We start from the raw sequence: 14439 nt of genomic DNA on the forward strand, positions 1-14439 counted from the left end.
GCCAGAGTACCTTGATATGTTCACCATTGTATAGCAGGAATTTAGCCCTTACGACAGTAAACCATTACAGTAAGAACAGTCTTTAAGCTCAGTTTAATCTTCCACACCATGTTACTTTTCCTGAATAAGGATTTAGCATTACTGATACACGCTGCTCTCGGTTATGAAGGTCGGACCTGAGCTGAGTTAAAGCTGATTCTGAAAAGTTGAATTTGGAAAGGTTGAAGAGCAAAAACAGCTTTTTCAGTTGCAATGTCCAGCCAGGCAGCTAGGGGGAGCCATCCTGAAGTACAGAAACACTGTAAGTGTCACCATGTGGGGCACCATACCAGGCTGTGAGTGCCATAATAATCAATGAGGGAGCACTTACCCCAGTCTGTCTGAAGGAGAATAATCAGCGGGACTGATGAGCTCGCGGTCTGAGACGCTCATCAGCAGAAGCAAAGCATTGTGGGATCGCACGGCTCAGACGTGCCACGTAACGGGCTCATCTCGATCGTTTTCGCCGCCGTGATTCTCACACACTCACTGTACTTCCGTCTATGGTGCCAGACCGTGTCTGTGTGTGAAAGAGTGCAGTGCAGAGTCACAAAGCCACGTCATCAAATAACTTAACCGATGTAAACCCTCTACTTTATTTTACTGAAATATATGCACTAAACATTATTTTTCCTCTGCAAGTAACTGTCTGGTAACCACTTTTGTATGTATTATCCAATTCTAGCATGACAGCGATATCTCTGCCTACACTTACGAGAAGACCCTAGTGATGGAGCAACGATCACAGATCCTCAAACAGATTAATCTGACGAAGAACGAGCGTGAGCGAGAGGTAAGAAAGGCAGAAGTAATCAGTTTTTCAGCACTCCTGTGATCCTCGGTGAAAAGGATTTTACTCCTTTTTGGTTCTGTGTGAAAAGGAATTTACTCCTTTTTGGTCCTGTGTGAAAATAATGAACAATCTCAGAAATTACTGAAATCATTACTTTTCTCTTCTGTGAGGTAAAACATTAAGATAGTAGTTCCCAGACTTTGATATGGGAAGTCTCCACGGCCAAATTGAAAAAATCTGGCCTGGGCCCTTCTGTTTGTGGAGCATGTTCTCCCCGTGTCCGTGTGGGTCTCCTCCGAGTACTCTGGTTTCCTCCCGCAGTCCAAAGACATGCAGGTAGGCTAATACGAGACTCTAAATTGCCCATAGGTATGAGTGTGTGAGTGAATTGTGTACCCTGCGATAGATTGGCGGCCTGCCCAGGGTGTATTCCTGCCTGTTGCCCAATGCATGCTGGGGTAGGCTCCAACACCCCCTGCGACCCAGGATAAGTGGGTATAGATAATGGATGGTTGGATAAATTGCATTATTTTGATTTTTAATAAAATAAACCAGGGGCGTATTTCATGAAACAGGATTACTGAGTTAGCTGGATAACTACACTGGGTAAAGCCTGGAACAGCTCTTTTTACTTCAGTCCATACTCCAGGGAGCGTTCTGGGTTTTGCTCAGTGCAGTTATCCAGCTAACTTAAGCCATGCCACTTTCCTAGAGTGCAGCCAAGTCTCAGTTTACAGAAGATGAGATTAAATATGTTTTAAGAAATTTATCAGGTAATGTACACATGTACAACCTCTGCAGGCACAATGTTGCTGCTTCAGAGTTATAGCTGAAGCAAGTCATTGTATCTTGCTTCATATAAGAAAATATCCTTCCCACACACAAAAACTGTCTGAGCCAATCAAAAACATTGACTAAAACTGAAGTAATATTTTTTTTAAAATCCATAAACCCAGGAGAAGCTTTAAGATGTGAGTTTCCGAAGCCCTGCTTTAAAGAGGCAGTGTGTGTGTAATGCATGCTCCTCCCCTCTCCTCCCTCCTGCTGTGACGGACAGATCCAGAGCATCACTGATGTCTCCCGCGGTTCCATTCGCCGCAAGAATCAGGGCGCCTCTGGCGCTCAGCTGAGCGTGCCCGAGGAGCAGCCGGGGGTCAGCGAGGAGGAGAAGCCCGAGGAGGAGGTACTGCCCGGCCCCGCCTCCTGCTCTGACACACCCCTCACTCTCTTCCTCCTGCCCTGGACACCTGACTGTATCAAATCTTTCCTTCTCTAGTCCCTCTTTCTCCTCCATGCTGTGTACACTGCAGTGTTCTTTGTGAGAATAATGCGTAATGCTGATGAAAGCAAGCAGAAGTTCAATGGTGGGAACATGTAACTTGTTATATTCCTTTAAAACAACAAAAACGACCTCAGGTTTGAGCATCACACACAATAAAACAAATATATAAAACATAAATATAAAAACAATAAAAACCACCACCCCTAGTACTCCCACCCTCAACTTCCTATTACTGTTACCCTTCCCCCCCAAAAAATAATAATAATCAGCATTTCCCTCCCCCCCCGGAATCTGCTGGTCTGTGTGCCTCACCAGGGAGGGGTGCGGTCTATCTAACGGCTCTCTCTTTCCCCCCCCCTTTACCCAACGTGCTCCGCTGTGCTTGCACTCTCAGCCTGTGAATGTCTCCCACCCCCAACAGGTGCAGCTGATCCTCGAGAAGAACGCCACCCCCACCCCCACCAGCCCCCAGTCCCCCGTCGAGGGGGCACAGACCCCAGGGGGCAAAGTGCAGATGACCTGGACCGAAAAGTTTGAGGGGGACAAGGGCAAGGGCAAGCCTCCTGGCGCCTCCACACCGGAGGGCATCAAGGATATCTTCAACATGAAGCCGTGAGTCGCCCGCTTGTATCTGAGCATGCTCAGATCACTCTGCCACAGGAGCGTGAGAGTTTTTCAAGAACTTTTATTTTTATGCATCGACTGTGAAGAATCTGAATGAGATTTGAACTTTTTGTTTTTAATCTTGCCAGTGGTTCATGCTTGCTAATATTTTGAGAACATCACTGTTCAGGTCTCATGAAAATGAGTTCATAAACTCTTCTAATTTGTTCTCATATTAACCACTCTTGTAAGGGATTATAAATCACTTCTTAAAGTTGTGGTTCTGAGCCACACTGCAGTAGCTACAGTAGCCTGTAAAGTGGACTTTGATATTCATCTGGGATACAGGTCCACTTCACTAGCTGTGCTATTTGTATATGTTTGTGCACCCTTTTCACTGTGCTGTGGATCTTAACGTGTGGTTCCAGCTGACCTTCCTGTCCTTTAAAGGCGTGATTGTTCTCACTTCCTGTCTCTGTCATGTTCATCACCTTTCTTCAAAAATGCCAGATAACCTGAACTTGCTACCTGAGGAGATAGGGCATTGTTAATTTTTATATTTATCAACCAGGTACAGCATCATAATGTCACATACTCTCACTTGTACAGAAAAGAGACACCCCATCATAGTAGATGTACATTATGAAGGATCCCCTACTCGCTGGGAATCGTTACACTGATTATCAACACTCCATCTCACTCTATAACAATGGCTCTGCTCGCTTCTTGACCATCAGTGTAGCTAATATCTGTCAGTGTGGATAAAGGATAGTCTTCTCCATGTTTTGACCTTGTTTTTTTCCCCTTGCCATGCTTCAGGGAATGGGAGAACCTGTGAGTATTTATTTAGGAGCCTTCACAGCGACAACCCCTTCTGCCAGAGTGCACACAACCTGTGGTTAGGGTGTGTGGTCAGTAGACCACAGAGTGTACTTGCTCTTTGGTTAGGGTGTGTGGTCAGTAGACCACAGAGTGTACCTGCTCTTTGGTTAGGGTGTGTGGTCATTAGGCCACAGAGTGTACCTGCTCTTTGGTTTAAGGTATGTGGTTAGAAAGCAAATAAGCTCAAGGTGTGGCTTAAAATACAAAGGCCTGGATTGAATCAATATCTCTGAGTACCAATTAAACTCAGTCAGGTTGAAGAGAAACCACAGATTGTGCGCAGATTGTAGCTTTAGCTTTTAAATAGTGACCTGTGTTTTGGCACATGTTCGTGCTGTATATTATCACATGCAGCCGGTGCTTAATTACATAATAATGACATAAGCTGTTTCCTGGTGACCCCTCTTTCTGCCCAGCAACCAGTCAAATGTGAGGCGCATGCACACTGCGCTAAGGCTGAATGGAGTCATTTTGAAGAAGTCCCAGGATGCCAGGCTGGTTCTCCTCAACATGCCCGGACCACCCAAGAACAGGACAGGTGACGAGAACTGTATCCTCCCCATGATGCACATTGTGAAGGACCGCTAGCATTTTGTTTGTGCTGCATGTATGTTTATGTGTATGAATATGCTGTGTGTGTGTGTATGCTGTATGTGTGTGTGTGTGTGTGTGTGTGTGTGTGTGTGTATGTATGCTGTGTGTGTATGATGTGTGTGTATGCTGTATGTGTATGCTGTGTGTGTGTGCTGTATGTGTGTGTATGCTGTATGTGTATGCTGTGTGTGTGTGTATGCTGTTTGTGTATGCTGTATGTGTATGCTGTGTGTGTGTGTGCTGTATGTGTATGCTGTGTGTATGTGTGCGTGAGTATACGTGTGTGTATGCTGTGTGTGTGTATGCTGTTTGTGTGTGTATACTGTATGTGTATGCTATGTATGTCTATGCTGTGTGTGTATGCTATGTGTGTGTATGCTGTATGTGTATGCTGTGTGTGTGTGTGCGTGAGTATACGTGTGTGTATGCTGTGTGTGTGTGCTGTATGTGTGTGTGTGTGTGTGTATGCTGTATGTATACGTGTGTGTATGCTGTGTGTATGTGTGCGTGAGTATACGTGTGTGTATGCTGTGTGTGTGTGTATACTGTATGTGTATGCTATGTGTGTGTATGCTGTATGTGTATGCTGTGTGTATGTGTGCGTGAGTATACGTGTGTGTATGCTGTGTGTGTGTGTATATACTGTATGTGTATGCTATGTGTGTGTATGCTGTATGTGTATGCTGTGTGTATGTGTGCGTGAGTATACGTGTGTGTATGCTGTGTGTGTGTGTATACTGTATGTGTATGCTATGTGTGTGTATGCTGTGTGTGTATGCTGTGTGTATGTGTGCGTGAGTATACGTGTGTGTATGCTATGTGTGTGTATGCTATGTGTGTGTATACTGTATGTGTATGCTGTGTGTGTGTATGCTGTATGTGTATACGTGTGTGTATGCTGTGTGTGTGTGCTGTATGTGTATGCTGTGTGTATGTGTGCGTGAGTATACGTGTGTGTATGCTGTGTGTGTGTATGCTGTATGTGTATGCTGTGTGTGTGTGTGCGTGAGTATACGTGTGTGTATGCTGTGTGTGTGTATGCTGTATGTGTATGCTGTGTGTATGTGTGCGTGAGTATACGTGTGTGTATGCTGTGTGTGTGTATGCTGTATGTGTATGCTGTGTGTGTGTGTATGCTGTATGTGTGTGTGTGTGTGTGTGCGTGAGTATACGTGTGTGTATGCTGTGTGCGTGAGTATATGTGTGTGTGCTGTATGTGTATACGTGTGTGTATGCTGTGTGTGTGTGTGCGTGAGTATACGTGTGTGTGTATGCTGTGTGAGTGTGTGTGTGTGTGTGTATGTGTATGCTGTGTGTGTGTGTGAGTATACGTGTGTGTATGCTGCGTGTGTGTGTGTGTGTGCGTGAGTATACGTGTGTGTGTGTGTGCGTGAGTATATGTGTGTGTATGCTGTGTGTATGCTGTGTGAGTTTACTTGCATGTGTGTTCTGTTCCTTGACTCAGTCTCTCTCAGATATGGAGTTCCTGGAGGTTCTGACAGATGGTCTAAACCGTGTCCTCCTCGTGCGTGGCGGGGGTCGTGAGGTCATCACCATCTACTCCTGAGGACCCCACCCATTTCTCCCCATTTCAACTCCTCCCTCCTCGCTCCCACCTCTTCACGGACTGACCCCTCCCATCACCTTTACCCAGAATGCACCCCTCCCTCACATCCAAGCAATAGCCCCATCACAGCGCCCTCTTCTCAAACTGCTTTATTCTACATCCTCCCAGGAGACACCCCATCACCCCAGATGTGCAAACCAGCATCATTTTCACCTGTTTTTAATGTTCATTTTTTCCCGAAATGCCCAGATGTGTCTCTTTGTACACTGGCAAAAGTACCAGTCAGCTCCGGTGTTGGACCCGTCTCAAAAGTGAGTGGCATATACCTGGTTGAAATGATGAGGGCTTGGCTTGCCTGTTTGCCTGCTTGCTGGTTATGCATCCTGGCTGAGGACATACCAGCGGGGATTAGCAGGCGTTCCAGCAGTCAGGATTCTGTCCTAAGCAAACACCTCCACCGTTCCACACAAATTCTGGACTCCTCCCACTGTCTGTGCTGTCCACACTCATTTGTTCACGTGGTAGCTCTGGTGAAGGTGGGGCCAGTGTAGAAGGAGGTGGGTGGTCCTTGCTTTTTCTTCATATGAAAGGGGGGAAAGTTTTTGTCAGGGCTGTAGTCGTACAAGATGTGGGGGACACACAGACTTGGGAGTGCTTGGTGAAAATGAAAATACTGAGTGCGGTCGCAGTCATAAATGGTGGGGTTGCGTCGGACTACCAGCTGAGGAGAGACATTCTGCGTGCTGACGACAGAGACTGTACCACTCCCACAATCGCCATCTCCTCCCTCAGCCGGTGTTAATGAGCAGGACAAAGAGGGTTACTGCCATGCCATGGAGAGTGACATCACTGGGACAGAGGATGCTGTGGGAGGGCTTGTGCCCCGCTGTCCCTGGCGTGCATATGTCAGGATCTGTTACGGTTATCTGCATCTGCACGGTTCAGAGGAGGGCTCTGTGGACTTGTGTTGGCCCTGTGTTTTAATGCAAGCGTAGTGCTTTAGTTCGGAGTTACAAACTCATGCCAGTTTTGCCAACAGGTTGCTTCAAATGTTTGTTCTTCTGTCATTTTATTTTGTTACCCCACCCCTTCCGTACGCACACACATACACACTCACATATGCACATACACGCTGTATTAAGGGACTGTGTGACCCTTGCGTTGACAGTTGTGAGAAGTGCCAAAAATGAACGAGGCTGACAGGCACATTGTTTCACTGTGAGAAGCCTTTCCCCGAGGCCCTCTGGCAGCAAGAATGGAGAGTGAGAGAGAAACTATTGTGACATCACTGTTGTGAGACACGCTATTGTGACATCACTGTTGTGAGACACACCTTCCCCGAACCGGTGGGGATCACTGTAAATAGTGTACAAACTCAGATGCCTCATTAAATATCAGAGTAGTACTTTTTTTGTGACTAACAGCTTCTAGTAAAGAGATGTTCCTCGTCATCGCACAGGTTCATCTAAACGCTGCAAGATTGCTTTCCTTTCTCTTTCTATTGTAATTCTAACAAGATCCATGACAAATTCTTGAATGGTCATGCACTGTGTAACGAGTGATTTATAATGATACGCTTTACAAATTGAATCACCGAACATGAATTATGTCAGGAACCCATCTGTGATTCAACACCCCCCCCCCCCCCCCAAAAAAAAGAATAGCGAATAAAGACACTGTTGCCAAAACTTTAATTTAACTATCAAACTGCATTATCTACAGTTCTGCAGAAAGAGAGCAGATAACAGAATTAGGATGATTCCTCATTTTTATCGAAAGAAACAACATCCTGGTATTCTTCTGTCGAATTTGCCAAATTAACACATGACTATTGTGCCATATTAAAAGAAAGTATATTTTTGATAGGAAACAAAATGTAGATTTTTAGGTGATAATGTAGAATCGGTTTCTGTGGGGAATACTGATTCTACATTATCAGCAAAGCCAAATTCTTGTATCGGCAACAAATCTGGAATGATGACACGTTGTGTGGTAACAGGTGCAATAAGATGTTCTTTATCAGTATAACATGGTCTACTGTTAAATCTCAATCCTCTGTAATATAAGAATATATTTTCTTTTTGAAAATGGCACAGACAATTCTATGACTGATTTATTTTGATTACCATTTTTAATTTATAGTATATTGTGAAGACGTGCATTTGTGAAAGGGTTGTGCAATTCCTTAAATTTGGACATTACATACATTGTGTTATTTATTTTTATATCCAGATATTTTATATAAATAAATTTCATAAATGTAATGAATATAACTTCTGTTATCTAGCCAATGAAAATTAGCCTATAATATCTGTAGTCTCATAGGAACTGTTTTTTGTCACTTGTGGTAGAACGAGACAATAGTATAAATTACAACTAATTATTATTTTAATTAACATTAGAGAAGAGAACAAATGCATTTGTTTATAGGTAATGATATTTTGTTTTGTTGTGCAAATCTGTAAGAGATGTTGCTTAAAAGAAACTAAAATTAAAATATTTTGAGTTGTGAATATTGCTAGTATATACAGGTAATTTGTACTATATTTAAAAAAAATGCTTTGAAAAAGATTTTCATTAGAAAAGGGTATATTCTCAAGAAATACATATCAGAGAAGAGCAGGTTTAGTAACAGTAATATGACGCCTGCGGTCATTTGGGATAGTTCTTGAAGCCTGAACAAAGAAACACGTTCAAGTTATCCTGCCCAGTATTTAACTACAGGCAAGTGAAGGTTAAAATTTAATGCGAAACTAAACTAAAGGATGGGATAAGATGGGATGGGAACTTCATATTTTCATTGATAAGAGATTATTAAAGGTGTCAAATTAACAGCGCATTTGAAGTGTCCTGCAATGCTGGTGTCAAATTAACAGCGCATCTGAGGTGTCCTGCAATGCTGCTCTTTGAAAAAATGCAGCTCGGTTTTGTAGCACTAGTCACAGATGTGCTTGTAGCGGTTTAAGAACGTCTGCCAAATATTACTTTTCTGTCATTGCCGTTCGGCCTATTACGCTTTGAGTCTCAAAGGTATTCTGAGAACCTTTGTTTGGTTTTAACAATTTCAGCCATCAGGCACAGAAGAGGCTGATTAGCATGATCTGGACATCGAAAATCATTCCGTTAATTTTCATTGTCAGTGGAGTTAATGCTCCATACAAACGCTTTACTTATTTCCTTTCTCTTACACTTTCATTTGTTATTTGCTTCATTGAAACCCTTTTCTATGGTGACTTGCACAGCTTACAGTTTACATATTATACAGTTGTATAACTGGATATATACTGAAATTCAGGATAGGTCCCTTGCACTACATTGCCCCATGTGGGATTCAAATCTGGAACCCCCTTGGGTATAAGTTGGTTATGTTTCCTAATCTTGATGTTTGACACATTGGCTACATATACATCCACACCAAATCCAGATTTTTGAGAGTGCTCAGTTTAAGGAAAGAGTTTAAATGTTTACATGATTTCTCCAATACCTAGGTTTACATGGATTCTTTTAATAATCGGACAGCGGAACTGAAGTAGTAACCCACTCTAAAAATTTGATAGAGCATGAAGAAACTCTCAGCCCAAAGACGATTAGTTTTATTGATAACAGCACCACTGCTGCTCGTACCGCTCTGTGTTGCTGTTCGCCATGTTTGAATTGTACAAACAACATCGGGTTCACTGCGTCTGGTGGCCTTTCACGTTCACTGTTGTAGAAAGCTGAAAGAAATCCAAGACACTTACATGCACCAATAAATCTAAAGATTTAGAAACAATCCAGGTGTCCTAATCGAGTTATGTTTGCTAGAGTTTTGACCTTACCCTGATTAAGATGATCAGATAGAGGCTTTCGTGTGACAACTTCCATAATCAGAGTATTGCCTAAAATGGGTTAAGATCAAATTATTAGTGTGCAAGTAAATGTAGCCATTGTCACCCTGTGGAGTGCCAACTCATGGCACTGAAAAAGAACACCCAAATGCTGATGATTTCTGTATCTTGTATTTGCTTTCTCTAGTCAAAATGTCTATCAGGCATGAAGCAAAATGCAGCAGAGAGAATGCACCATGAGAGAGGTACTGATCTGGCTGAATGATTTCCAGTCTGACCGATTAATGTACTCTCACCTGTGTGTGAAAATAAGATGAGCGAGTTTTAAACAAAAACTACCAGTGTCTGAAATGGCTGAGCTGCTTATGGTTATGGCTGGGCTCACTTTGTTGGTGAGCGAAGTTTTAACAGTGAGTTATACTGTGTTTTATAATGACCCGTGTCTGCATGGTATTTGTGGCAGTGGTTCTTTCAATTGTGTCTTCGGTGTGGTGCTACGTTTACGAAGTAGCGACTTGGTAGAAAGGGAATGGTCAGGTGTCTGTTACATTTTTATGAAGATGCAATAGATAACAGTAGATAGTTGACAGAGGATTCCGGAAAGGTTGCCCCATGTTTGGATACAAGAAATGGCACCGGTTGCTAACTAACTATATCATCAGCTTGTATCATAACTGTATCATAACTGTATCAACTGTAGTCAATTTATGTTCATTACTGTGACAGTGAAGGTTCCAAATGAGTGGGCTATAATATATGACCACAGTCAACAAGCATATGTTATACAGCAGTTGAATATCATAGCCTCTCACCTTTCTCTTTACTGTTTGTTGTAGACTCTTTTTTTACTGTAGAAGTAACACTTAGAAAATCATAATGTTTTTGTCTCTTTTTTTTTGTAAAAGTGCAATATTCTTTTTATTTGCTTGGGGGGGAAATCCGTTCCTTTTTTCCACTGAATGAGATATATTTGGTTTTGTGGAAAGATTAACACTTGTAAAAGTAAACACATCTCGGAATGTTTGTGCACAGGTCTTAAAGGTGGTAAAGATTTTATCTGAAGAGGAATCATATCTCTTTGTGTTGATAGCTGAGACATACAGAAAAGCACTTTATACAGGACTCTAATAGCATTCGTACATAAAGAAAATAACACATTATAAACTGTTTGCATTAAAAAAAAATATGTCTGACTTGCATTTACAAAATGCAAACAGCTATGTCTTATTTGGTTAGTGGGCTCCCCCAGTGGAGCAAGTGTGTATTGCAGCCACATGGCGCTTTGTACACAAACAGCAACATTCTGGCCAGCTCAGATTTTGAGCCGTGTGTGGACAGATCAAATCTGTGCATTACTGTATGATTTTATATAGTGATTCTGTACTAACTGTAAATGTTATTAATGATAACCCTGCGATCCAATATTTTGGGCATGTAACGACAACAGTTTTTTTGTATATTCTGGCGCACATTAAAAGTATTGGTACTTGTTACTGAGCTCTAGTATCTCCCAGTTAGTTGTGTAGCGTTAGCTGTAAGATGACGCCCCTCACCCCACCCCCTCTTAAGTCCTGATTCTCTAGCACTGTGCTTACATGTGATTGCAGTATAATGCTGAGTAATGATCAAAGACTATATAAACAAGCGCTTCCAGTTCTGACCTGCGCTCAGCTGGCTCTGCACAATGGGCAGGGAACCCCCAAACACAGTCCCACCTCTCCCCCTCTAACACGCTCACTGGCGCCCCCAGCTGGCTTTATCAGACACTCCCCACCTGAATCAAAGAGCTGTCGCAGCGAAGCCCCCATGATTCTCCTCTGCACCCTTTCATGTTATTTTGTTCACCATTATCCTTTTATCCACCTGCAATGGGGAATAAAAACAACAGAGTAATCCCCATTCTTAAAATGGATGAAAAAAGGGCTCAGAAATATATCTGTTTAGTTTGCAAGGTTTCTGTCCCCTGCAAGGTCACTAGGATTACATGGCATGTCCAAACTCTCCACGGTTCCCTGTGCTCTGTGCTAAGACGAGGAGAGGTCGTTGGTGCAGTTCTGGCTGAGCACTGGTCTGATTTGTTGTGTAATTCAATGCATGCACATGTTCCTGGGAAAAGTAGAAGTAGTTTGTTCTATTATGGTGTCTCTTGGCATCCAGTGTTAGTCATTCAAGCTGTATTTATTTTGTGTTATTTTTTGTTTTGAGATTTATTTATTTATTTTTTTGAATGAGCAGCAATGAGTGGTCTAAATGTTTTCCAGTTTTTTTATTTATTTATTGAATTGGTCAATCGGTGAGAACTTAGTATCAATAAACGTATCAATTACAGGCATATCCTTTTATTATCTTTATTGTTACAAAAATTATTACAATTAACGGTGTTTCATCATTTGTGTTATTATGCAATGAGTTGCATTTGACATATAAAATAGATGCATAAAAATGATTACCAAAGTATTTTACTGAATTTCAAAACTATCTTGTCCGTGTTGAAATTATTTTATTGGATTCAAAAAAAATGCCTATGCGGTTTTCAGGGAAAAAACAAGAGTTTGTGATTATCCATTACTCAAAAGAAACTCGAGAAAATACGATTTTACAGAAAGAGGCTGCACAGCCATTTTTGTTGTCTAAGCTCCACACATCATTGCCTACATAATCGACAAATTGGCAGCTATCTGTCCAAGCTCTATCTGAGAATGACCGCACAGTTTCTCTTGGTTTGGGAAACTAAACAAATCAACATCACTATATATCATTTTGTAAAATGAGTTGAGAAGTTGAAAAAAGAAATGGCTTCTCTAGCCCAGTGTATTTGTGTTTAATAGCCTACAAAACCACCAGACACGGTAAGAAAAATCACACAAACGAATTAACTGATGAGTGCCTGGCTTGTTTCGGCTGTTGTGTGGATAAGAAAACTGAGCAAACTGGCTATCGTGGGCATTGGACAGAACTGCTTTACCAACAGTCTAGATAACTAAAAGTTATACGTATGACAACGATTGCATTGCATTTAAGACAGCACCTGTAATCCATTTCACATTTTAAACTCCCTAAAAAAAGATTAAGAGATAATCCTGAAAGAAAGAAATGTCTTGGCTTTTCTTTAATTTGAATATTTTAAATGTATGTATTTGACATTATTTATGTGACGCCGGTTCTAAAGGCCGACGTAGACCGGCCCGGTGAGCGGTATTGCTACTCCAGTATGAATCCAAGTGCTGCTTTCACGGCGGGGCTGTTCAGGCCACAGCAGAGCCGAAGCTCGGCTGTCTCCGATGTCCCTCAGTTCACCATCCGCTCCCGCGTGCCCGTTCCGCACCCGGACTCTGCCACGCCCGCTTCCCACTTCCCACTTCCCACTTCCCACGCACCCGGACCTCAGTGTTTACATGTGGGCGTGAGCTGCTGTTGAACTAAACGTTTCACTTATGTGTTCATTTGACTTACATCACATAATTGAGTAGGGAGTTTAGAGAGTTCACAATTAGCCAATTAAACTGCAGGATTTCTCATGAATCCCTTGACCCCCTGGTGTCCTCTGCAAAATTTTTTCTTTTTTTTTCTTTGGGGGGGGGGGGGGGGGGTTAGGCTGAACATGTAGATGTGAAACAACAGTGTTAGTGGACATTTCGACCAGCTGCCACTACAACTGGGAATCATGTTACAAACAACGAATCTTTCAAACCAGCTCTACATCTCCCCGTGCAGTGGCCTCCACCGATGTTCTTGATTATTAAAAAAGACAGGAGGCTAATGGTAGTTCTAGGACATCCTGTACATACATCGACAGGCCTATCCAAAGAATCCTCCCTTAAAAAAAAAAAACAGGGCATCCATCAAAAAGAGCAAGCAATACTCAATCTGCCCAAGGTGTAGGCCTAGTCTTTATGTTTAGGCTAACCCACTGAAGATGTGTAGCCCAATTTTGTATGAACGCTTTGAAAGGGATGGATGCAGACCAATGGATATTGTGTCTGTGTGTGTGTGTTTTACATTCTAAATTTTGTGTTCTCCTTCCCAAGGTATAAGTATTCTGGTAGACATGTAGTGTGAATTCTTGTGTTTATCAGTTCTGTGCACTTGTGTACTTCTGTGTACACCTGTCACCGTTGGAGGGGCGAGGGGCCAGGGTGGGAAGCGGTTGTCTGTAAATAAATCAAATATAATAAAATTAGTGCTAAGCTGTTTATTTTTTGTGTCAGTGTAAGGTGAATATTTTCCAGATTAAGAAATATGTATTATCTATTGTGTTTGACCACATATTAAAAGAAAAAAAAAACAGTAGATAGTTTTATCTTACATTTGAAATGCGTATATATCTATGGCTTCTGGCGTACCTGTACCATTTTATAGATCTGTCGGCACAAAATGCAATAAACTAAAATAATTTGATTACAGCTGTGATTGTGAGCCTTTTCTTTCCATTGAATTTAAGTTGGGTTAAATAGTGCCTGGAAGGATTGTTTTTGGCTGGACTGCAACAGCGGGGCCAGCCCTACAAACGCGAATGTCTGTGACTGAGTCACTGAGTGATGAAATTACACCATTGGTCGGCTGAGTTATGAAGTTACACCATTGGTCGGCCAGTCCAGCCATATACTAGGTTTTGACCTGGACGTTTTATGTTTATTTACACCCCAGTGAAAACAGCTGGCACTTGGGGGGTATTCCAGAAAGTGGATTGGCAAGTTATCCAGATCCATTAAGTCAAAATATGAGGAGCAGAGAAAGCTTGTGTGGGTCAGGGGCGTCTTATGGGGGGACCAGTTAAACATTTTTAGTGGAATTGTGCAGAGATGAAGTGGTTGGGGCCCAGAGTGAGATTCTTTTCATGGAGCCCAGAAAC

The 14439-nt window shown here is 42.3% G+C and overlaps 1 protein-coding gene across 3 annotated transcripts in view; it reads left to right on the plus strand.

The window, feature by feature from the left end:
• slc12a5a (solute carrier family 12 member 5a) overlaps positions 1-13462 on the plus strand; it is a 180772-nt gene extending 167310 nt beyond the window's left edge. For 2 of the 3 annotated variants that reach the window (XM_035388952.1, XM_035388954.1), the window contains 6 exons: positions 725-832; positions 1890-2015; positions 2509-2726; positions 3537-3551; positions 4016-4149; positions 5669-13462. In XM_035388952.1, coding sequence (XP_035244843.1) covers positions 725-832; positions 1890-2015; positions 2509-2726; positions 3537-3551; positions 4016-4149; positions 5669-5760 — 693 coding nt within the window. In that variant the 3' untranslated portion in view covers positions 5761-13462. The remainder of the gene's footprint in view (positions 1-724; positions 833-1889; positions 2016-2508; positions 2727-3536; positions 3552-4015; positions 4150-5668) is intronic. The other variant, XM_035388953.1, reaches the window with a different exon arrangement.
• The last annotated feature ends 977 nt before the right edge of the window (positions 13463-14439 follow it).

This window comes from Anguilla anguilla, chromosome 13 (genome assembly GCF_013347855.1).
Source record: "Anguilla anguilla isolate fAngAng1 chromosome 13, fAngAng1.pri, whole genome shotgun sequence".
Classification (NCBI taxonomy): domain Eukaryota; kingdom Metazoa; phylum Chordata; class Actinopteri; order Anguilliformes; family Anguillidae; genus Anguilla; species Anguilla anguilla.